This window comes from Falco punctatus (assembly GCF_963210335.1).
Source record: "Falco punctatus genome assembly, chromosome: 2".
In the NCBI taxonomy this organism is placed as follows: domain Eukaryota; kingdom Metazoa; phylum Chordata; class Aves; order Falconiformes; family Falconidae; genus Falco; species Falco punctatus.
The window spans coordinates 78,106,863-78,131,861 of record NC_137581.1 but is presented as its reverse complement, the minus strand read 5'-3'; the positions used below and the strand labels follow the sequence as shown (position 1 = coordinate 78,131,861).

General features: G+C 41.9%; 2 protein-coding genes and 1 long non-coding RNA gene across 4 annotated transcripts in view; 2 read left to right on the top strand and 1 right to left on the bottom strand.

Moving 5' to 3' along the window:
• The window catches only part of BRWD1 (bromodomain and WD repeat domain containing 1), a 64,293-nt gene extending 62,173 nt beyond the window's left edge, over positions 1–2,120 (top strand). For both annotated transcript variants that reach the window (XM_080376607.1, XM_080376606.1), the window contains exon 41: positions 24–2,120. In XM_080376607.1, the coding sequence (XP_080232733.1) occupies positions 24–1,177 (1,154 nt within the window). In that variant the 3' untranslated portion in view covers positions 1,178–2,120. The remainder of the gene's footprint in view (positions 1–23) is intronic.
• Positions 1–24,999, bottom strand: part of LOC308059403 — a 118,715-nt gene that overhangs the window by 6,084 nt on the left and 87,632 nt on the right. The gene's annotated exons all lie outside the window — the stretch shown is intronic.
• Positions 4,004–11,568, top strand: PSMG1 (proteasome assembly chaperone 1). Its single transcript, XM_080376650.1, has 7 exons — positions 4,004–4,461; positions 4,586–4,695; positions 6,074–6,225; positions 6,588–6,650; positions 9,073–9,271; positions 10,187–10,323; positions 11,379–11,568. The coding sequence occupies exons 1-7, from the start codon at positions 4,022–4,024 to the stop codon at positions 11,451–11,453; spliced, it is 1,176 nt and encodes a 391-aa protein (XP_080232776.1). The 5' UTR covers positions 4,004–4,021; the 3' UTR covers positions 11,454–11,568.

Sequence of the window (24,999 nt, the reverse complement as noted above, 5' to 3'; positions counted from 1 at the left end):
GCTTTTACATCTTTATTTTGTAGAATCAGTATCTGAGGAGACTGGACAAAGTGCAAAAGTGCTCAGGAGCAGGACATGCATCATTAACTACAAGAAACATATAAATCTGTCTAATGTGGCTGAGAAGAAAAATCCACGCAGATGTGCCACTTTGGCAGCTAATAAGATTAAGATAATGAGTGATATAAAGGAAGAATTATCAAGCTCAGAAAGTGTTTACACAGTAAAGAAGAACAGAAGACAGTTTCATGGCAATGTTTCTGCAGCATCCCGGAAGAAACTGATTGACAGTTCGGAGGCAGATGCTTGCTTAAAGTCTGAAAATGAGAAAGAACAGTTTCCTGGCAGAAAAAAACTTTCCTGCCCTGAATCATCTGCTCCTAAAAGAAAATACATTAGTGAGTCAGGGAACGAAAAAACAGAATCAGAGGCAGAGATAAAAGTGACTCAAAAGTGGAATGATGCTAACCACAAGCAGGCAAACAAAACAGTCTGTACTGTAGCTCTTAAAAATCTCAAATATGACTCTTCAGAGAATTCCACAAACCACAAGATGGAAAATGGGAGAAATTGGGGAAGTTCTAGTCAGTCGACTTCAGCCCACAACCATTGTACAAGCAACTCCGAAGAGGAGGTAGATTCTGACTTAGCTAAACACAAAACTAAAAATATTAGAGAAGTCTCAAATAAAAAATCTAGAGCTTCTTTTAAAAGATCAAAATTACTGGATGACTTCAAAGAAACAGCAGAATCTGAAACAGGGGGGAAGAAGGATGAAAAAAGCTCAGAATCGGAGAATGTGGAAGCACCTGGGACTGCAGGAAGTTCAAAAGCCAGTTTCAATTTTTCCTCTGATTCAAAATCTGGAACTGATAACAGTATCTATAGTGATGCCACAGAAACAAGAAAGAGGAAAAGGAAATCAGAAATAATTAGAAAAGAAATTGCCAATTCCAGTTTACGTAAGCCTTCCAGAAGACCCCAGCGAAGGAAACGTTGGAAACCTAATAAAGAAAATGACTCTGAAGATTTGGATTACACCCAATACAGAAGAGCTAATCGGCGTTCTAAGATAAGAACTCGGAATGGTGGTAGACGGACTGTGAGATACGATGATTGTGATGATGATGATGATGATGACGACAGAGGTTTAGATGATGCAGATTGCAAAACGTAACCTTAAAAGGAAAAGCCAGTCCACTTTTTTTTTTTTTTTTATGGTAATAGCACTAGAACTCATGATGGATACTGGCTTTTCTTTGTCCTACATTTCAGGGAATATATTTATATTTTTCTATGAAAAAGTTATGAATGTGATTAGATGATGACTTTCTCCTTTTCATATTTTGACTTGCACTTGCCTGCCCATGTAGCAGCATTTAGCACAGATGCCAAAATGTGCCTCATTATAGGGGCAATTTTTTGTCTTTACTGGTATTTTATTACATATAACAAGAGTTAAAAAAATGTTAAAGCACTGCGCAACAGATTAATGGCAGTATGTTGAGTATTATTGTTATGGGTGCTGCAATGGAATACTACCTAGGTCATACAACATTCAAGAACAGATTTCAAACATCCCTAACGCTGTATGAAATCATATACAATAGTAACAGGCTTATAAATAATACTATACACTATAAAAATCTGGTGGATGCTAGCATTGCATCAAAGGAGTAATGAATGGTCACAGGGCCAATAACTTTACAACTTGTATTAGTACAGATGTTAAAGGTTCTGTACTTCCATTATTGATAACGTGACTAGAACCAGTTACCGGTGACAGAGTCTATTTGCCAACTAAAAAGGCATATTGGTGCTGGTGGAGATAGGGTTTATGCTGACAGGTAGTACTATCATCATCAATGTGACTTCTATACTGTAAACTTAAGCATATGAATGCAGGTGAACTCTTGGGCCTAAGGGTTTTTGTGTGTTTTCTTTATAAAATAGAAAAACAAACAAAACACTTGTTCTGTTTTCTTTATGCGTGAAAAGCTTAAGGTGCAGGATTCTTACATTCCAGACCTTTTTGCTACATTTCTGTTGTTCTTCCATATTTAAACTTTTAAGTGCTTTAATGGTAGACTTCTCATTGATTAAAGCATATCAGTTTCTGATTTTTGCAGTATATCTTCTATTTTCCAAATGTTTGAGGTGGCTGTTGTTGACAGGAAGTAATTCTTGCATAGAAGATAGGAGAAAATTTCTTTAGGAAAAATGTGTACATTCTTGCTTGACCACATATCAGCTACCAGAACACGTGGCACCTCCAAACTCTGACCTTGCTTTTCCCTGGAGCTGTTGTGGCAGAAATCCCATGATTGCTGCCTTCAGTCCAGCACCAGGTGCTCATGATCTCTGTGCCTTTCCCACTCTCTGCAGGTTTCCTCCCTCTGCTGGCTTCCTTCTTTCCCCTTAGTAAGACTTAGTGACTCCTGATCTCATTGTTCTGTAGGAGGTATGTTAGAATATTGGATTTATCCCAGCCCAGCTCATTTTAACTGAAATAGCCAATTTGTGAATCAGTCTTCCAGCAGATTGTACTGGTAGGTTTTTGGGGAGGGGGGGGAAAAAGTTAGTGCAGCTGCATAATCAACAGTCATGAATGCCAGAACTGCTTGTGAAAGTGGAAGTGAAGTAACAAGAAAGGGAGTCCCCTTACCAAGCAGTCAGTGAGAACTGCTGCTCCAGCAACATTGCTCTCATTATGTGCCAAAAGGTGGATTTACCATCACATCATTTTGGTATCTAGAATGTTATCTCAGTATAGAGAAATAATTTTTCTTTTAAATTTTATTTTAAAACTTCTGTATGAAGTCCAAAAATAACCTAGTTTATGTAATTCTTGCCCCAGGAATTTTATTTGGAACATAGTCCTTAATGTGATACAGTAGAATTTTGTAAATTCAAGATAGGTTTTATCTGATTTAAGTCGATTTCTAAAATACAAACACAGTTGTGTTTAGTGATGAAACTTTGAGGTGGCTTTGTGTATCTTACCTTTTAGGGGCAACTTTGTTAAAAAGAGAGTAAGTCAAGTGGTATTTTTGTATTACCCATAAATTGAATGCATTGTTCAGCAGCTGCTTATGATCAGTGTTTAATGGAGTATAACCTCCAGTACAGGAATAAATACTGATATAATAGTTCTTAAGTGAATGTCAGATTTTTATTTTTTTTAAAATCTCAAGTATAAACTGCTGAAGCGGGGCTGGTGTGTTTGTATTTCTAATTCAGGCTTAGATTTAAAAAGGAGGGTTTTGTTCTTGCCCTTTTTCAGATGCTGTATTCTCTGTCATACCGCATTCGTGCGCTGTGCGTTCGTGGTGATCCCTGAAAGCTGGGAGAAGGCTCTGGTCCCTGTACTTACATAGCTGGGAGGGCACTGCTGGCCTAGGGACTGCGGCACTTCATTTTGTAAGCAGAGAGAGTGCTGGTTTGTATTCGCCAATTTTATACATACAGCCAGGTTCCAAAGAGCCAGTAGGAGGAGAAATTATTAAACTGGAAAGGGACTTTTTCACCCTCTAAGATTTTGAATTATTATTATTTAGTTTATTAAAATGAGCATGTTCGGCGGAAATGGCTCTGTTAAGCCTTGCAGAAAACAGTTCTTCAGTCTTCCTGGTAATTTTAATCAGTTGGTATTCTTTGTTTGGTCTAGCTGTACTCAGGGAAGTAAAGTGACGCAGTGGACCTGTAAAAGTTTATTTAAAGCTGCTTAAGGCGATGCATTTATAAGCTGGGTTTCTTTTGGGAGGGGTGGTTTTGTTTTAAAGCAGGACCTGAATCTGGGATCGCGACTGGGCCAACGGGAGCGCAGGGGCATCAGCTTCCTCACGACTTCTACGGTGTACCTGTGGAAGCGGGCCAAAGTAAAGCTGTACGTGAAACCGCACCGGCACTGCGCTCTTCCTTGCACGGGCCGGGTGTGTTGGGCCGGGTATGTGCTTTCCCCGTGTCGCTTGGGCCGGGTATGTGCCTTCCCCGTGTCGCTTGGGCCGGGCGGGGGCCGGGTATGTGCCCTGCCTGCCGGGGGCCGCCTCCGCCCCGCTGCCCCTCCTGCCGGTGCCCGGCTCGGCGGCGGGCGAGGCCTGCCCTGAGGCCGGGAGGAGCCCTGCGGCGGGACGGGAGCCTCAGCGGCAACTCGCCGCCGCCGGCCGGCCCTTCGCCGGGGCCCGGCCACAGAAGCGGCCGCGGCGCGGCAGGCAGCGGGGAGGCCTCCGGCGGCCCGCTCTATGGTCCGCGGGGCCAGAGCGGCACTCGGTGGTACCGGCGCACCAGAGCGTCTCGGCGCGCAGGCGCGGTGCGCGGCGGGGCGGCGGCGATGGCGACCTTCTTCGGGGAGGTGGTGGTGGCGCCGTCCCGCGCCGGCGTGGACGACGAGGAGTCGGCGGAGGAGTCCTGCGAGGAGACGCCCGAGGACCGGGAGATCCGCAGGGAGCTGGAGAAGAAAAGGTAGCGGCCGGCCTCCTGGCTGCCGCGGCGCGGCGGCCCCCGCGACGGACCTCGGGGGGGGCCGGGGCCGGGCCGGGTGAGGTAGCGGGGTCGCTGCTCCACTTCCCGCCGCCTCTTTTGTCAGGGAGATCGACGTCCTCTGGACCCTGAAGCCGGGCGCGCCTGCGGGAAGCTCTGCCGACCAGCCGTTTGCGTGCTCTCAATTTATAGTAGCGATAGGACATAACGCTGCAGGTAGGTGATGCGGCCTGCAAAACCAAACCGTCTGGGGGTCTGAAATGCTGCTGTTCTTTTGCTGCTGGCTAAATTGAGAAGGCAGGAGGTTGGAAGATAGTGTAATTGTTGCCAGGGCACTCCCTTTGCCACAGCCTGTTTAACGTTGGTCTCTGCTGGAAGAATGGTCCTTAGCCCGTGTCCAGCCCTTCGTTTAGGGAGTGGAGTTTTAACCCCGAGGCAGCTGAGCTGTCCAGAGAAAGCCAAAGTTAGTCTGTATGCGGGAAATATGCTTTTTGTTACAGCTGCTTATTCCCTTTGTCAGTCGTGGTAAAATGATATATTTTTAATGGAAAGGCAGAAGCAAAGTATGTTTTGGTTTTGGATTTTAGTTGGGACAACCTTCCATTTTCTTTATTTGACTCTTGATTGGTAGACTCATCTGGGCTGTTTGTTAATTGGCAAAAGTTTCCTTTTAATGGTAGCAAGCTGCTCAGTGCAGTCTAGTGTTTTGAAACAGGGATCTGCCAAAGACGTAAAATTATGAGTCAATAAGCTGTAGTTTCTTTAATTTCTAATGAAGTGACTTTTTAAAATTTTTTTTCTTGATGAATCAGTCCCTTTTTGACATTCTCATTCCCCACTTGTTCCAAATGGCCTCTTCTGAGGTGATTGTCATTAGGCCTAGTCTTGAAACACCCTCTCCCCTTCATGCACACACTTACCAAGGTCTTGAGTTTTTTAATAGCTGTTTCCCTGTGGATATAAAGAAAGTCTTTCTTACATTTAAGTCACATCTAGATGACATTTAGAGACTAAGTTAACTTTGCTAACGTGTTTTTTCTTTGTTCAGAGTTTTTCTTTGAAAAATATTTACAGATATTTTAGATCTGTCTTCTGCTCAACAGTAGCTTTTGACAGGAATTTGATTTATGAACATTTGATTTAGGATCTCTTTTTGCCACTAAGTCATGTGCTGTCTCTTCTTCTTAAAATCAGTGTAATAGTTTTGCCTTGCTGGTTCAGTAATTTTTTTAAAATTTTTTTCTTGAGAAATCTGTTTTATCTGATATGTCAACGAGTGTTAGAGACTTAATTTTTAGATCCTTAGGGTATACTAAAGGAATAAAAGTTGACTGTAGTGATATAAGTCCTAAGAATACATGGGTTTGATGTTAGGGATCTCTACAGTTCAAACCGCTCTTTTAAGTCTTGATACTATGAGGTTACTCACATTCTTGATCTTTGCTGGATTTGGTCAATAAGTATATGTCAATTAAAAATAAGTTACTGCTTTTTTTTAACTTGAGATTGCAAAGAAATTATCTAATTCAGTTTGAGTATTGTAGAACAGAGATTTTATCCTTTATAAATTAAGAGTATGTATTGTTTTTTGCAGCTTTTCTGTCATCTTTTATTCTGGATTCTGTATGTTGGGAAGTAGTTGGAGTTGTGAAGCTGTGGAATGAGTGGTGTCGAACATCCAACACAACAAATGTCCTCCCAACAGATTCTTTCTGTTTGTTCTACCAATTAATATCGGATCCGACAGTAAGTGACTTACCATGCATTCCTTTATGTTTCAGTTTTCTGAAAAAGAGAGCAGCCTTCATCCACCCCCTGCCCAGGGTAAACAAAACATTAAGGCTGTTGTATTCTGAACGAAGGATCTTTATGGTCACTAAAACTTACTTTGAAGTTCTTGCATGTGAAGTTCAGTACAAAGAAGGTGTATGACAACCTGACTGCTTCACATGAGTTGTGAATGAAAAATTCTTATATGAAGTAGAGTTGAAGCAGCCCAAGAAAACTGAAGTTGTTTTTGGCTGCAGTCACATTATCTTTACATGTGATTATGAGCTGTTGTTGTGTCCTTCAAACCAATTGCTTATGCAACTTTTTTTTTTTTTAAGGTTTTGTTGTGCCAGTGTAGTTGCTACGTTGCTGAGGATCAGCAATTCCAGTGGCTTGAAAAGGTAAAACTGGCAAGGCAGCAAACTGAGTAATCAGATCTTGGGTGGGGGTCTTCAACTTAATGTTAAGTGCCTCTTCCTCTCTGATACTCTAAACATGCCAGCATAGTAAATAACTGTTTTCCCTGTGGGTTTCTTTTCTTAAGTATTCAACAAATGAACAAATTTACTAGCTGCAGATTCTATGAAATTCCTTTCTAGATGCTAGCAGTTGTATCTGCACTTACGAACTTTGTGCAATTACTTCTTTTGGACGGTTTCAATTTTGTTGCCCTTTCCAAACCTTTTTGCTGTTCGGATTAAATTTTCTATGGCTTATTTCAGCTGCATTTCAGCTCTGGTAGTATCCTTCCTTAAAAAATAGTAATATAACTGCATTTGTACGGCTGCCAGAGGATCATCAGACAAACATGTTGTGAAACTCACTAATGGGTGTGTTCTGTGCCTTTCACAAGGAGGAACTCTAAAGGAAGGTGCCTCCAAAGCAGTATCTGTCCCATTTGTTCATAGACTTAGTATGCCAAGTGCCTTACCCCAGCATCATTCAGGTACAGAAATGCTGCTGCGTCATTCAGGTCCCTCCAGGTATCATCATGTTGATTTTGATAAGATAAAGCCAGTGGGGGGTATGTTCTGGCTGTTGATTTTCTTTATGGATTTGGGTCACTGTGTAGCCTCAAGGAGGTATGGCTTAATTTGTCCTGCTGTCTGTCTGCTAACGAGCTTCCTGTAAATCTCGGCTGATCTGATGAACAAGCAGAGATTCTAAAGCTATTATGTTACACTGAATTTGTGTAAGGCTGTGGCTAGAGATACAGAGTGAGGTAAAAAGTGGTGTGTCCACTGAGAGCAAGTCCTCAGCTGGAGCTGAGTGATCCCTCAGTCTGGCCTGCCAGCTGGGCCAGCCAGCACATGAGAAGGGTTACCTGGTTCCGAGGGAGAACTGTCTCAGTGTGAGGGAGCTGGAGAGATAATGGGAAGGCAAAGAGGATGGAAAATGAGAGTAACTTCACTGAACAATACAGGGTTTTCAGACCCGAGTTTGTGGAATACTAGCCTTTTGTGGTTCCTTGGCTTGTTCAACAGTTTAATTTGCTTTGGTGGGGGGTAATGGTTCGCTTTGAAGTTCAGAAACCCTAAGACCAAAACGATTTTGGTTTTGTGTATTCCACACATTTTTGCACTTTGTTTAAACCGGGATTACAAAAGAAAGCTGACTGTGGTTTTGCTGTCTTCCCCATTTGTGTTTTTCCAGCTATTCACGCCTATGTGCTATTTCAAACATAGATGTTCATGAACAGTAGGAGTGTACAGTTTTACCAAGTCAGTGTTCTTTTAGACTTCATGGTTATTGGTGTTTTTAAATTTACAGCAGAAACATTGTGCTGGTAATCTTTTGCTTTTAGTGTGAGTTACAGACTTGTTTTGTATTTCAAAAATTCTGATTCATTGAGTGTCTTCACAGTCTCCATGAGTCAGATTTTTAGTTATGTGTTTTCTCAGTACGTGATCACTGACAAAATGAGAACATACAGACGTAAGCTTTGCAGTCGTGCATATCAGTGTTTCCAACAAAGTAAATTAAAAGTGTTTGTGCTTCTGAAAAGTTTTATCAGCTCTGTATTACAGTGGTAGCACACTGATGTGAGGGAGCAGTCAGCCTCCCTTCTGTGATTGGTACCATGTACAGAAACAGGCAAATTTATGTTGTGGTCACCAAATTCCCTATTGCCTTCCTGGTTATAAATCCGAAGAGGACAGTGAAAGAAGGCGCAGGTTTATCATGCTTCTGCTTATTTTGACATACGTTATTTAAAAATAATGGAACACTGTGCAGCATATTGGTGTTTTGTGATGGCATATAATGAATCCGAAAGTGTGTTTTGTACAGTGTTTTTGAAACTTTCTTCCTTGAATTTGAGGAAGACTGTGGAAAAATTAGGGTTCTCTTTCTCAATTCAACTGAATATAATAAAATCTTAGTATTTACAATGAAGACTCAAACTCCGTAGAACATCTGGGGAGCACGATTTCAATTTCAAATGTCTTGTAGCTTAGCAAGCTGCCTTCCTGTCATAAGCAGCCTGGTTTTATTTGGAGTCCTTTTCCTTTCTGTGATCACCACTAGTAAAAATGGTAAATCTTAATATATTTGCAGGTGAATAGAAAGTGCTGAAAACGTAAAGCCTCTCAAGAAAATAGATAGACTTGGTAAATATGTTAGCTGTTCTTTTGGGGTTTTTATCTGCGCCCCAAGAGCAATGCGTGTGGAATTTCTGGCTGAAAGTTGCTGTTCAAATTTTAGTTAGTCCTGCAAACCTTAATTAAACTGCCATTTGCACTTAAATAGAAATGACTCTTTGTGGTTTTATGCTGTTACTGTGAGAAGATAAATTTTGCTTATGTATTAACATTTTTGTTTCAGGTTTTGGGCTGTATGCGAAAGGAGGGCTTGCAAGTAACCATTCTTTCAACGTGTCCTGTAGCTGATTATAAAACTCAGGAATCCACTTTAACACTTCCATCTCCATTTCTGAAAGCCTTGAAGACAAAAGAATTCAAAGAGCAGATCTGCTGCCCACTGCTGGAACAACCTAACATTGTGCGAGATCTTCCTGCTGCTGGTATTTTGAAATTCCAGTTATTTACAAGGCTGCCGGTGGCAACACAAAATTAACTTTTGAAGGGCATCCCATTAAAAATTAGAATTTTTATTTAGTTGTGTGAACTGGCTAATAAGTTAACTTTTTGGAAACTTAATTCCTAACTGTTTCACATCTTACATGTTGCCTTGTAAAACAGGGACAAATTTCAAAAATACCCACAAATCCTTTTAAGTGTTGCATGGCACATAAGTGCTGGCAAATTCTTCGGTATGGCCTTTTGTATTGTATTGTATATTGGGGGTATTGTAGATTGGGGTATTGGGGCATTTTACTTATGAACCGAGTATGTTTTATTAAGTTATTTTCATCTGAGCATCCAGGCTGAGGCTCATAGAAGTCCTTTCTGCATATTACAGGTAAAGTAGGTTTCACAGGGCTACTGGTCTCCCTCATGTAAAAGTTAGATTCAGTTTTATTATGTAATGTAAGAAAGCCCAGGCTTTTTGTTTCACAGTACCAAATTAGTGGTAGCATCATGAGGAAAAATTTGTACGGCAGGAGCTAGAAGTGGATGATTTTTCTCAAAAAACTTTTATCTTGTTTTGAGTTTTTATGTTCAGTTGTTTTTTGAGGGTGTTTTGTTTTTGTTTTACAGAAGCTAGTATTATTTTTGTTTACCAGTCATACACAGTTTCCAGTTAAGGTATTTTCCAGGAGCAAACACCAAGTGCATCTTTCTAATTTTTGGTCGTTTGTTTTCCTGTGTACCTGGGGAATGAGGAATGGATGGTCTAGCAGTAAGGATCCTGAGCAGTTAACATATAAACTTTTGTGCTTTTGAAGTTCTGACCAGAACACACGTGATTTTATACACAGAACTGAGATTCCTTCTCTGCTGAATGTAACACACATTTTCTTTTGACTTTTATTTAGTTTTGAGTTATTGTCAAGTATGGCACATTCCTGCAGTGTTGTATCAGTGTTACACTGACATTATCAAACTGGACACAATTACAATTGAAGCGTTCAAGCCTCTGCTTTCTTCTAAAATGCTGAAGAGTTTAGTCAAGGTAAAATTTCATATTTAAAAATTAATGGGAGGTTTGTTGTGGTTTTGTCTGTCTTTCATCTCTTGCATTGTGCTGTTGGTGTGCCCCTATGAGGGCACCTTAAAAGGCAGAAAAATACAGACTTTAATGGTAGCGGACACTGATTTCTGGTATAGCACCTTATGTAACATCTGTTTGTAAGTTGCTTAGAAATAATGAATCTACAGGTTCCCTCAAAATTTCATTTGACTTTTCAGGCTCTTGTGCTACTAATGTATTAAGGAGTGATTCCTTATGATTGTTTAAGCTGCAGTTTCCTTCGAGGGTGTCTCATGTTAAAACTTTTTTTTTTTTTCATTCTACATTCGTATGGAAGATGGCTGTGTTGTAGCTCTGTATTTGCCTGTCTTATGCTTTATGTGAAAGGTTCTTAAGAAATTTATTTTTACCTGTAACTTTTCTGGAATTAAAAGACTGAATTTCTAAAAATGGCTCGTAACGGTTTTGCACTAAACAAGCAGCTGTGAAATCTTGGTGTTATAGCTACTAAAGTGAATGTTTTGCATCTTTCTGAAATGTTTTTAATTGAAGTATAGTTTGTTCAAGACACTCAGTTTTGCCAATTTAACTTATATTTAAGTGATAGAAGAGGTTTGTGTGTACTACAGTATTTATTTCAACTTTAAATGTAGGAATTGCAAATGTAGTTTTCATTACAGCTTATACTGGACTGCTAAATAAGTCTAACAGATGTGTTAGACTTACTACTACGTGTTAGACTAGTATGTGAATGTTCAAATTTTGAAGGAAAACAGCAGCAAATACACAAGTTCTTCCTCTCATACACAAATGAGGAGGAATACAAATTAACAAATCCCAGACTGAACTGCAAATTCTTTTGGAGCCTTTAGCAGGTCTGTGGATGCCTTCGGAAGACCTGAGTTTTGCTTACAGTTAATATTTTAATAAGTCTGGTATTCAGAGTAATAAAAATAGGAATAGAGGACAGCGAGGCTTTTTGGTTTGGTTTGTTACCAGCAATGTAGCTAATACTGATTGTCTCTTCCTTTTCCTAGGATGTATCTGAAAGCTCAAAGATTTTGAAGAAGTTACTGACAACCAATGAAACTCACAATAATATCTATATCTAAAAGAGGACATTTATGATGCAGACTGCACTTTTGTAAACTCCAGTTTCTTCTGTAGAGGGCATCTTGGAATTGTAGTTGTTTCCTTCAAAGTGGAATAAATTCCAGTAGATTTTTACTTCTGCCCTCATTTTTGTTACTTTCAGATTCATCACTGCAAACACATTTATTTCTTCTGCGTGGCTTGGGAGACTTTCTTCTGGAGCAATTTTAGGAAAGAAATCTTGAATATGGAAAGCAACTTCTTTTTCTCCTGAAGGGATTGTCTTATCTAAATGTATACTTTTTATATGTAAAAGGGGAAATGCAGTTAAGTAATTCTGTCTGTCTAATGAGAACACCTTTTGTTAACTTTATTTTGAGACACGAAAGTTTTCCTAATATTTGATCCTCTTTAAAGATTTGTCTGTGGTGGAGAAAATAAGTTCTGCATCTTTTTACATACATAAATATATATAATTTTGTATGTATGTGTGTATGAATGATAACATGTATGTGTGGACATACATGTTTTTATGTATGTGTCGGTACAAAAAAAGTAAAGTATGGTAAATAAAAGACTTACTAGTGGGAAGTAATCTTAAGCTTGCTTTAGTGGGAGGCAGGAATGTGGAGCTGGTTTGGACTGCATGGAAGGGCTGTGGCTTGGATTCACCAAGTAGATCACAGGTGCTTTGGGTGCTGTTGTCTGCAGGTCGGGCAGGAAGAGAGGTGTGCCCACGTTCAGACGCAGCAACTCCCATTTGCAGTTTGCAGTGCCTTGCTGAGAGCTTGCCTTAGTTGGCAGTTTGAGCTTCAGACCTCGGAGCAGTTGTTGTAGAGGCACGGGAGCATTTTCCGCGGTTGGATCTCTTAAGAGTGATGGGACCCTCTGCCGGTGAAACAGGCTGTAGGCTCGCAAGCTGCTTCAGCTGGATTTGCCAGGGCAAACCGATTTATTCTATCCACTTTAAAACTCCAAATTGCTGGCAACAGTAGGAATAGTACAAGATCTCTTAGGCAGAGTATGATTTTTAGAGAAAAGTAAAAGTTCAAGTTCTAAAGTGTTTCAAAAAACTGTGAAAGTTGATCACAATTTCAGCAGTGTATTTAAAGTATTTATTAGGACTGACTTGCAGTTATGACTTGCAGATACCTCCTTTAATTTCACATTTTATTTAAGAAAATGGTGCTAAAGATAGTATTTTTGTTGCTATCAGGTAATTCACTGAATGGAGGTCTTTAAATTGTATGTAGCTTATCCTTTTGGAACAAAAGGATAACAGCTTCAAAGTTCTCTGCCAAAGTTTAACCTTGGCTTGCACTGGGTGCCCAGTGGGTGGTTTGGAACAGCATGTTTCTTCAACAGAACTGTTCCCTTCAGGTTTGAAAGTGGTCAGCTTAGTGAGTGTCCACTGGAGCAAGTAATCCCTGGCTCAAGCAGGCCCGCTACAGCTTCTGGGTTTGGAAATTTTTAAACTGCTTGCTGTATTGCAGTTTCAATGGTAGTAAAATATTCTTGATGTGGATATCAAGTTGCCTATCAGTTATGATACTGACTTCAATTTCTAATAATATAATTATAGATAAGTAAGCAACTGTTCCTTTAAGTGGTGCTGTATTCTAGAACAAACTGAAGCATGCAGTGCAGGACACACACAGTTCCTTCTGGTTGGTTTTTTTGTTGGTTTTTTTTTTTTCATTTCTGTGCAGCATTTTAATTAAAACCTGTTTGTATATGTGATCTGAGCTGAGAGTTCTGTTGCTCTGAAAGAGCTGCAAGTTGGCTGCACCATTTTCTTGCATACTGAATGTTTGATTCATAATAAGTAAAGTACATAACAAGAAATGTCTTTAATGATACATATGCAGGCTCTTACAGGAACTGTAAATATACTTCTAGTATTGGTTTTATAACTTGTGTAGTTTGCAGTGTTTCAAAACAGTTACCACTGAGGTATAATCCAATTTTTATTACCTGGTTTTATGCTGAGGTGTAAGAATACTCTTAAATACCTTGAATAAAAGCTACTTGGAAGATGAAATTAGAAAGTCTGAAAACTGGTGTGCTGGCAGAATGCTCCGAAAGCTAATTATTCTTGCTTCAAAGGGTGTGATAGCTCTCTGTAGATGGAAATGTTTGTCGGATGTGGCGCTTTTTCTGCTGGATACCATCAGGCGGGTGGTTTTGCCCTGTGTATCCAGGCACATGTCTGTGATCCACTTTACAGATGAGGTCAAGCTTTGTGCCATAGTAGTTCTCTCTGGTGTGAAACTGTATAGGCCAGGGCACGTGCACACCATGTAGTCAGTAACAGTCTCCCTCACCAGAGTCAGCTGGATTGTGCTGTATAAATGTCACCCTTTTCCAGTACACAGTAAGTACTATAGGGCAGTGAAAGAAAATATTTTAATTTAAAATTCCTTCTCTCTTTTTCCATAATTTGATGTATAAAGTAGCTCATATTCCCCCTTTAAAACTGATAGTTCTGGAAGCATCAGAACTAATGATGCTCCAGTATTTCATAAGATGCGAGCGTTGGCTGAAGATTTTTTTCATATTTGAACATTGCTAAGTTGTTGGGTTTAGTATTTTTTTCTTCTGTGCTCTCCAGTGGTTTTCTTTGTTTCTAACAGCTGCTGGGTTTTGTAATATTTGTAGGAGCGTATAAACTTAAAACTGTCAAACGTGGCAGATGGCTTCAAAAGCTTTGAGGGTAGAAGTGCATTCTTGCCTGCGTGTCTGAAAAGCGATGATTGTATAAGGCTTGTCTCCTTAAAGTATTCGGCTAAATGCAAATAATGGAACCAGATAGAGTGAACTATTAGACTGGAGTTTTCTTTTTCCAGATTTCAAATCATCCCAGCCACTTGCCTTCCTTCTCCTGCCTCACCCCACCCCGATAACACTGAGCTGTCTTCTGCTGAAGAATGTTGTCCTCCAAACATAGGACACAGCCTCTTCTCAAGTCTAATCTGCTTTATCATGCTGCAGAATATATTTGGTAGGCAGACTTGTTCTCCTTCCTCAAAGGTGGTGCGCCTGACCTTATTCTTAAGTCCTGGAATCATGGTGTGCTTTAAATAGGCTCCTTAACTCTTGGCTTGTAACATGTCGGTGTCTGTGCAGTTCAGGTCACAGGTGTATGAGTACAGAACTGTACAGACATAGAAGGTAATGTCCAAGCCAGGAAATCTGGGTTTTATTTTAATTTGTTACGAACCCTCCACATTTGAATGCCCCAAACAGCAATATTGTTATTTTGCTTTAATTTTCCCTGTGGTTGTTGTGGTCACATACAGTGCAATGACTGCAGTAATGACATTATTTCAATCTTGAAAATCCAGCATGAAAACTTGACACCCTGCTCTGCTTCCTGAGCACTTCTCTATCCCATTATGTTCCTTCTGGATTTGATACGTACCAGTTCTTCCTGTGTGCCATCAGCAGAAGCACTGGTACTGTGCGCAAAAGCATGAGCCCAAGTGTTCCTGTTGGAGCCCAAGTATTCTGAGGCGCTATAGCAGGGGATGTTGGAGCTCATGTCCTGAAGGTTGATTTCAGTGGTTGCTGCCTCCTATCCAGTAATGTGCTCCCTGAACCTTGTTCATGTACCTCTGTGTTCCCACTGCGTGACAGATAAGGTAGAAAAGAGCTTTATTCTTTCATCAGACCATCCTTGATGCCAGTGCATGATGCACCTCTCTTTCCTGATCCTACGTGGAGGTCTCATCTTGCTGCATGGCTCTAGCAAACAATTTAGGTCTTCCTTAGACTCCAGCCTTCTCATACTGGCAGCAAATATCTTGGGCTTCATCCTGCAGACCCCTTTATTGCTGCAGCCTCAGACAAAGAACCTCACTTATGACATGTAGTTTTACAATTTCTATGCCAAAAACACTATTAAAGCATTTAGGAAGTCAAGTGGGCAAAATTCAGGAAAATACTGGAAGTTTGCCCTGCAAACTTTTGGTTGCTCCCCACCCAATGCCAAAAGTTCAATTACACCTTTCGTTACAAGATCAGGCGCTTTTTCCTGGCCAAAGCTACCCTGCTGAAGGGCAGGGCTCAGTGACGAGGACGTGGAGCGGAAGAAGCTCAGGATGGTGAGATGGCTGTTTCCTTTCTCCTCTGTGTTGGAGAGCTGGGTGACTGAGGTGAGTACTCTAATGGCCCATAAAGGAGGAATTTGTTTCTGCCGCAACTTCAGGCAAGAGTTTCTTAGGAATGCTAAGCAAACCCTGTAAATGACAATTTGGCATGTGGCTGGTAGCTGTGTATTTGGTGGGTGAACAAGCTGAGGACCTGCAGCCTGACTTGTTGATGTGTCGGGCATTCATGAGATGAATTGTAAGAGCAAAGCTGGATCAGGATGTTGAAAGCAGAAACAGAGTTGGTACAATGAAACTTTGAAATGTTGCAGGTAATGAAAAAGATTTTTTTTAAAGGCAGGCATTTTGTTGCAGTTCAGATGTTCATTCTGATTTTTTTAATGTTTTCTTTCTGTCTAAAACATTGAAAAATCTAAATGAGCTAAGAATGAAATGGAAGTAGGAGAGATTAATGATTTTTTCAGTGCAATGAGATCTGCATTTTTTTCCCTTTAAATGTTTCAGACTAGAAGTTTTGGCAGCTGCTGCTTGTAACAGCAGCCAACATTAAATGGGCACCTCTATCTAGCTGGGTGAGATGAGAGCTTTGAGGTAAACCCTTCTTAATTTATAGGAAACACTGAGATGCTGTCGGTAGATATCCTAGAATCGTTGATGAGCAAAAGTACTTGAGAATGCCATACAATAAATACTGTGGGAAGCCATCAACCAGCAGGGATCAAAATGCAAAGCACTTGTTTTGCTTTCATAGCAAGGTGTCCTGAGATGTCTTCAGTGAGAGAAGAGCACCATAGACCGTGAACAGTATGGATGTGGAAGAAATTCAAAGGTTAAATGGCAGGCTATAGTCTCGAGGAGTTTTTATCCAAATAATTGTATGACTAAATGTTTAAATGTTCTTTGTATGGGATGTTATGTACTTACCTGGATGTTATATAATTACCTGGGTAACTGCTTTAAAGTAGAAAATGTTTTGTAACAATGGTGATGTTCCTTCCGAGGGCAGTTTCTTAACACAAGCATTTATGGAAAAGGCCGTGGGTTCTTCCCCTGTGTTTTAATCAGAGGATTACTGTGTGCTTTCATACACTAAAACCACTATGTATTTGAGTTCTTCTGTTACGTCTGATTTGGACTTGGATCCCTTTTCATGGTCTACTGAAATGAAAACCATCTTTCTTCAATCAGCTCTATAGACTTTAAAGCCAATCTGCTGCTTCATAGGGAATTAACAAAAGGGGGAATGAACATAACAGAGTCACAATCGCTAAAGGCAGCAGTTTGATTACTGAACAGATGAATGTTCTTTTTCTCACTTAAGAAGAAAAAAAACACAAAAAAACTGCAGGTAAAATGGTTGTAGTTGAAAGATTGTATGAGAACAGAGGCATCCAGTATAGAAAGGTGAGAGTACAGTAGAGAAAACCTTAGCAGACATCATCCTATAAAACTAGGGTTTGAGGCAGTTGATGTGAAATAAAAGTAGGTTGTGAGGTGGGTTAGCTATTCCCTGCTGGCCTGAGTAACATTCTTGTAGGTCACAAAGAATGCCTTTGTGCTGCTCCACTTAGCTGGCTTCCAAATTGGATTGAAAAATACATTTTTTTGTGCAGAATAAGCACAGTGAGCAAGTACAAAATACTGTGCCTGGCTATTTCAGACCTTAAACCCTGGAGGACACTTGCAAGAAACCCTGTGGATGCTGTCAGAAACACGCAGTTCTTTTGTTGGTTACTTAGAAAGTGCTGGTGCGAAACTATTCAACCTGAAACCAGAATTAAGAGTACCCAACGTAGCTCTGTCAGGTTGTTGGGTTGTTGTTTTTTTTTCCAAGTGGCAGGAAGCAAGCACATTTGGGATAACCTTGTAGTGCCATATGTGAGGAGATGCTCTGCAATGGTGGATTCAGCAGAAAAGGTGATTTAGCACCTGCCCTTACAGATTTACTTTTTTGTGTTCCACTTCTCTATGAACTGCATGAGAGTGCATGTGAGGAATATTTACTTTTAACAGCTACTAAAATCTAGCAAGTTTTTAAAACTAAAAGTAATTAAATCTGTGGGGATTTTATAAAAAGACTTATACCTAGGTGTTGTGGCAAGCACATTTTCTGTCTTTATGAACTCTTTCTCTTGCCAGGTGTTTTGCAGACACCTTATGAGTAAAAACAAAGTATGAATCCCCACAGTTCCCAGCTGACACTCTGTCCGGCAAGCAAAGAAATTCTGCATGGTGCAGGTTTGTCTAGCTTAATTTTCAGTGAAGATTTTGTTGGCTCTAACTGTAAATGCTCTGCTTTGTGTCCTACTGGACAACAATCATATGATTTGCTTTTCTGAGCATCCCAGTATAGAGGTGATGGAGGGGTCAGATAATCAAAGCTGCAGGCTGGTTTGTACTGTAGTGCTAATTTGTGTTGATGCTGCTTTCTAAGGCTCGTGAATTTTAGGGGTCTTGCTAACTTTTTCAGTTCATGTCTTTAAAAACATCTGGATGGAAATATTTCACCGTATCAGTGCTGAAGATCAAATTTTGTATTGGCTCAGTTCTGAGATGGTGACACTGCTCTGATTCAGGCCCAGCTGTGTGTCGTGTTATTCTGCTTAAAGCAGTAAGAGTGCCATACTTGGTGTGGTTACCCTGAATGTGCTCTAAATTATGTGTGTTGGCAAACAAAATGTTTGTGAATGGGGTGGCTTGCACAGCAGGTGAGCCACAGCATGAGGCTCCCCCTTCACCGAGTATCATCCCAGCTCTTCTTCACATGTGCTGTTCCTTTTCCCAGCTGTGGATCTTGCCTTCACAGGGATCGCCTGGAAGCAGGAGAACACACACTGGCTCTTGGAAAGTAAAACAGCAGATGTGCTAGCTGAGATCTCACGCCCAAGGAGCTCAGGTGGCACTGTAGGGTGCTTCTTGAGGTAATGGCACCCACCTCTACACTGTGGGACAGAAGGAATCAAGTATGGCACCTCTTCTGCCTTGCAGCAGTATAGCTAGTGCTTCCCCCAAAGAAGGCGCAAGAGTTCCTGCGCAGCAAACCACTTTCTGCGGTCTTTAGAGCAGCCCAGTAAAACCACAAGCTGCAGAAGTGGGTTTTCATGTTCCACATGCTGGTGTGAATCATGTACTTCCTTCCAGCTGGGACCCAAACTCCCCAGCTGTCCCCAGAGCCCTGTGCTGCATCAGTGCATCAGGCAAGAGGCTTCTGTTCATTCATCAAGAAGCAACTCAAAATAGGAATAAATACCGAGTCATGCTCAGTAAGTAGGGCTCTTTGATACTGCATTTATTCAGCTTTCCTTAGTGTAGCTTTCACGGTACTTCATGAACAAAGACAGCATCAGTAGTTGTTTGGTTTTGTATGCATCACCTTTCACCGTGCATTGCACTTGCAGCGTGCACTTCAGATTAGATGTTAAAATTAAGATCAGTGGGTAAAGGTTCTGGCTTAATCAATATGGGGTAGAGAAAGTAATGCTGTAATGCTCATAGAAATGGCCACTTGCCTGAGTATTTTGCCTTAACTGTTTGCATCACCTCTACCTCGGGGGTGCTGCTAAGTGTTTCTGCAGAGCAGCCTGCTGCCACAGCTGTGGTGCTGCCTAGCAAGTCTGTAATGTTTTGAAAGTGGCCTTTAATGTTTGAACTTCCAGCAAGCCAGCCTTGTGTTTTCTGGTGTTGACATGTGGCTTCCAGACTTTAAAATCCAATTCATGTTATGAAAGTGCATAAGTGTTGAATTTAAACCATATTTTAATAATTTGACCACCTGTACAATATCCTAATAATCTTAAAATAGAGAACTTGAGATCCTCTGTAAAATTATTTGTAGCAGATGTTAAATCTTTGGTGTATTCCACACATTTACACGCTGGGGGACAGTTATTAAACATTACCCTTACAAAAATAACCCAAAACATATTTATTTCAAAGAATGAGAATGGTTCATAGCAGGAAGTGGATGCAGGAAGTTTCATCCATTGTTGTGGTTTGTTTTAAAGGTGTGCTCAAAATGAGATGGAAAAAAGTTTCAGTCATTACTGCAGTTGGACAAAATTATTCGAGTGCTTAAAAGATAAAAAGACTTTCTTTCTGTTTTGTTCCAGCAGTTCTCTCAGCTGTTATTTTTCTAGCCCAGCTTTCGTTTTTATTAATTTTTTTTTAGTACACTTCAGCTCTCTGACCTTAAAGATGTAATTATGAGGCACTAAATCCTAAGTGTCAAACCCATTCTCTGATGATTGAAAAATTACCCTTTTGGTCAGAACTTGAGAACCAGAAATTAAAAACTTACTGGCAAGAGGCAAATGTTCTAGTCTGATGTGACTGGGTAACAATTCTCGTTAGTAGCAAAGTGAAGTGCTGCTTTTAAAGATGAAGATGTCATTGACAAGGAAATGCATGTGTGTATATATCTGCGTTGATGTAGCTAGCTCAAAGTGTGCAAATTCTGAATTGGCTCCAGAAACCATTACCCTTTGAAAAAATGCATGTATTTGGGGGTGTTTTTATTTGCCTCCTGAGGTTTTGAGTTTACTCTGTAACTACGAGGGCTGGACTTTTCCTTTTTTTCTTTGGGATGAAAGATACGTTGTGCCAGAGTCACATGTTTCCAGGAGCTATAGGACTTGAGGAAAATCAGTAAATGTGTCTAACACAGCAATAAAAGGAGGGCAAGCCCCTACCCACTCCCTCAACTACTGCCTCTTTCTCTGTAGGAAACATCACCTCTGGCTTCTTCAGTTTTTATATGCTTGTCCCCCTCTTCCATTTTCCCTTCTCCAGTTGTCTCTCTTGCCCACCTCCCACCTTGCCCACTCTCTGCTGGCATCCTCCTCCCTCCCATCTTTGCATTTCAGATGTTTTCCAGCATCAGGTGTGGGGCAGCCTCTGGGCTATGTTACTCTGTAGGAAGACTCTTGGCCTTTCCCCTGGTGCTGCTGAGTTTATTTGTGCTGGCAGCAATGTCAGTAAGTGCAAATTCTGGATAGAAAATGTTGACGGAGGGCTGTTAAATGCAGAGAGCAAATGCTGGATTGCCAGCAGCTGGGAGGGCAAACGCAGGGGGGTGTTGCTGCAGGCTTTCTCAGAGCATCTCCTCTTTCACTCATCATCTGCCATGGGCTGATGGGGTGCTGGCTGGTGCCTCGCTTTGACCAGCTTCAGCTCCTTTGATGTCCCCGGTGATGCAGAGCTGGAGGAGCATGCAGTGGGCGTCACCTCTGAGCGGGGAGCTGGGCAGTGCCGTCCCTGCCCTATTGCTGGCTGTTACTGGTGTTTCCTGCAGCAGAAAAATGCGTTGCAGTCACAGAAATGATGTTGTGGCTGTCAGCTTGAGACCCTAACAGGGTTTTAGGAAAAAGGACCAAGTTTTCAAGATGACTCGTTGGAGGGGCTTCAGTTTTGCCTCTTTGTCCAGAGACAGTTTGCCCTTAACATCCAGAAGAGCAGAGCATGCACAGGTCTAACTGGGTTGTCTCACCTGCTTCAACCTCGAGGGGCTAATCCAGGGTGAGGAAGGAGAAGGCAGGTGCTCAGCCTTGGGCCAGAGTTTATCTGTTTTGCTTAAAGAACAGAGTGGAATACTCAAAGCTGTTGACTAATGAAAACTAGGAGTTTTGCTGTGTTTCTGAGTTCACAAAGGAAATGGGAGTATCAATCTGTGACCTGTGCTGACTGGTGTGTTTAGGGGCTGTCACTGAAAATCTGGTTTAGGGAGTGGAAAGTGTGAGTGCCTCTGCTGCTGGAGGTCATAAAGATACGTCTGGTTGGCTTCTCCTGCAGCAGGTGTGGTTTTAACCTGGATGTGACCTTTCTGTTTCTGGAGGAGAACGGATCAGGCAAAAAATTTGCAGCTGGAGACAGGGATGGGGTAGACATTTCCTCTTTTATCACAAATCAGTGCAAAACTCTTTTCATTATTACAATAAAAATGCATTGTCCTGTAGCTTCATGGTGCATGAGGTGATGTCGAAATATATAATAACCTCTGCTTTATCCTGAAATAAACTAAAACTCATGGGAAAACCTTTTTCTTTTTCCAAATTGTAGTGACGGTAAACATACTTGTGTATATATAGACTTACATAATCGCTTGCAGGGTTTTGACATGTAAACATTAATTTAAAGTTGCTGAGATTATATTGAAAGACCTTTGGACACTTATGGTTTCTGACCTTTTGCATTAAATAAGTGTTATTTTTCTTTTGAAGGCTGGTGGTTTTTTTAACCAGGTAGATAATCACAGGCAACAACTGAGATCTCTGCTTTGATTTCTTGGCTATATAGCTTAGCATTAAAGATGCCAGTTAGGACTTGATAAATGGGAGCTATAATGGCATGATTTATCTGAGTGTGTATGCAACTGATGATCTTCAAGTCTCTGCTGTGCATAACCCACTCCCCTGAGCTCCAGAGCTAGCTAACAAACCCAAAGACTGATTTACAAAAAAGATGAAAAAAGCAAAAAAACCACCCCAAAAACCACAAAAGCAAAGGTCCAAGGAAACGGCATGCAGACAAGGCCAGTAAATGAGCAGTACTATTATTCATTTAAAATCAAAGGACAAAAAAGGAAACTGGGTGATTCAATCAACTCCTGTCCTGACTGAGATCTGCCTGGTTCTGCCCAGTTCCGTCAGGGTTCAGGAGATGCTCCATCTCTGGTGGGTGCATGGCATGTTCGGCTATCTCTGGACATCTCTCTTACCTCCTCTACCTTTGATGTTTCTCGAATTTTGGGTTTGGCACTCATGCTCAAACCCTCTGAGCAGGATGCTCACAGGCACCTGTATCCAGCCAGCCCTGGACCAGAAGGTCGAGGCCCGAAGTTCACCAGCAGCGCGTCTAGGGCTGGGGCGGTGGTGTCAGGGACTGGGTATTTCAGGCAGCGCCAGCCCCGGTGTCAGCAGCAGGCAGGTACGCAGGGCAGGAGCATGCAGGAGGCTTCCTACAAGGATCTTCCAGGAAGTATGAATAGAGTGGTTGGGGCTAGTCAGAGCTGTAATGGAACACACATTTTTAACTTTATTTATTTATTTATTTATTTTTATTAGGAAGTTTCCTATGGTTTTTTTTTCCTTCCATTTTGTAGGTTAATTTGACTTTAATTTACACCAAAAAGGATAGAGGATTAACAACAGCAGGGGAAAAAAAATTAGAATTCTGAGTAATGTAAAACTGTAAAAAATGTAAAAAAACCAAACCCCAAACCCAAGAGGGTTTTTCTCAGAGTCAGCATAAATACTGTTGATTTCTGTGGGCTTTGGAACTGTCTTCCTTGTGCGTAAATCATACATGAATTTAATAAACACAGAATCACTGCTTTGGTCTTAATATTACTGAAGACATGAACATGTAGAAATACATAGAACTGGTGAACCAGTTCCTGAACTGTCACTGGCAAAAAGGTAAGCTGTAAATCTTGAAGAATTAATGCAGAAAAGCCAATGCCTTTTACATAGACAAAGACTTTTTTTAAAAAAATCTGTTCCCTATATATTTAAAAAAAAATAATTGTAAAATTAAGAAACGAAAAAACAATTAGTAGCTTATGAGATGAGAAAACAGGGGGTCTTGTTCCTAAAAGACCGTAGTAGCATAACTTATATGTAGTCATGGGCTTTTGCTCTCTGGATACTGCTTTTGCACGAGGTGCTTCTGTCCTGGAACCACCCCAGCAGCTGATGAGCAGCCCAAAACGCAGCCTTGGTGGCTGTTGGGTTGCTGGATGGACCGTGCTTCGGTGCCTTCAATTATTTCCTTCTCTTTTTGCCCTAGGAGTTGAAATGGCATTTCTGTTTCTGTTTTTCCTCCTTCACTGACTGAAGCAAAATAGCCTTGGAAAAGTGACTGGTTTAGGTCTATAAAACCACGACAAAAATCTGCTTTCTCAGCAAAATGAAAAGAAAAAGATAAAGGTGGGTATTAGTTGACTGGAAAGTTTCATTTGTTTGGAGATTAAGTATTCATTTTGAGTGTGTTTTTTTTAATTTTGTTTTTTTAAGTCCGGACAAATTTGGCCTTAGTTTTGGGTTTTTTTTTTGTAAAAAACAAAAACAAAACAACAAAACCCCAAAAAAACTAAAGGTATGAAAATGTTCAAGGTCAAATGTCCCAAACGCGGGGAAGAGGGTTCATTTCTCCGCCCTCTTCTGTCAAGACGATGAATAAATTCGTCCAAAATCCAGGGAATCCCTTCTGACGTCGTTCCCGTGCTATTCTGTTCCCCCTCCCCGAAGGCGCCCCCCCACCCCTCCACCCCGGTGCCGAGGCTGCGCGGCGCGGCCGCCAGGGGGCGCTGTGGCCCAGCCGCAGGCAGGGGCGGGGGGCGCCGGGCGGGCGCCGCTGCAGCGGGTGCCCCGCGAGGGTCCCCGGTGTCCCCGCGTGCCGGGGGTCCCGGCCGCCCCCCAGCCCCGCGCACGGGCAGGGCACCCCGGCGCTCCACACCGCTTTCCTTCAGCGGCAGCGTTTGCGCTGGCGGCCGGTTTTATGCGACTGCTCTCGGGAGGCGGAACGGCCGCAGGTCCCGCGGGCGCGGTGGCGGCCGTTGGGATTTTCCCCGCTTTTCCCGGGTGTCGGGGCGCGGTTGTGCGGGATGAGCTGCCGGGCTGAAGCGGGAGAGCTCTGCAAGTGCATCAGAGCAGCGATGCCGCCCCTCACCCTGCCGCCTTCCCAAGCGCGTCCCTCGTGCGTGTTTTCCCTCTCCAGCTCCTACAGCATTTTATCAAAATCCTGCTGGTATGTCAACTATTTCAGTTATTTATCAGCGCCATCCATCAGCGGTTTGCTGTTGTGATTGGCACCGGTTTTACAGCGCTCTGCTTTTTCTGTTGCCGTGATAACATACCTTGTGCCGTGTTTTTAGATCCTGGCCGATTTCACCATATGGTTCCCATATGGGAACATGCTGCTCTTGTTAGCCACCTTCGAAGCAGCCCGTCAGCCAGGTCCCCGCTCAGAAACAAATAAATTGTCTAGTGTCTACTGTATTTCCTTTCAGGCCGCACTCTCCACTTTAAACTTGGCAGCGTTTCAGAACAATCAAAATCCGATCAGCGGCCGTGCTAACTCCATATGTTTTATTTCCAGACTGCGCGCGGCGGAGGAAGCTGAAGCTATTTTCGGTGTAGCGGTGCGGTGGGCGCCGTGCCGCGGCCGTGCGGCCTGTTTCCCGCTGGCTGCTGCCCCAAGCCCTGTTCGGCGGCAGGAGGTGCCCAGGCTTCGTGCAGAAAACCGTGGCCGGCCAGGTGCTGCAGATCAGTGTCGTTTTCCTGGAAAGTGGAGCACTCCTAATAGAGAGTGAAACGAATGTAAACTACAATTAGTTCGATGTGTTGGAAATAGGCTGGAGTCCTCTGGGGCCGAGCCTTACAACATAAGCAAATTTGACAGGTTACCTTTCTTTAAATGGTGTTTTAAACACGGTGATTACCCCTGTCAGGAGTCTGTTGGC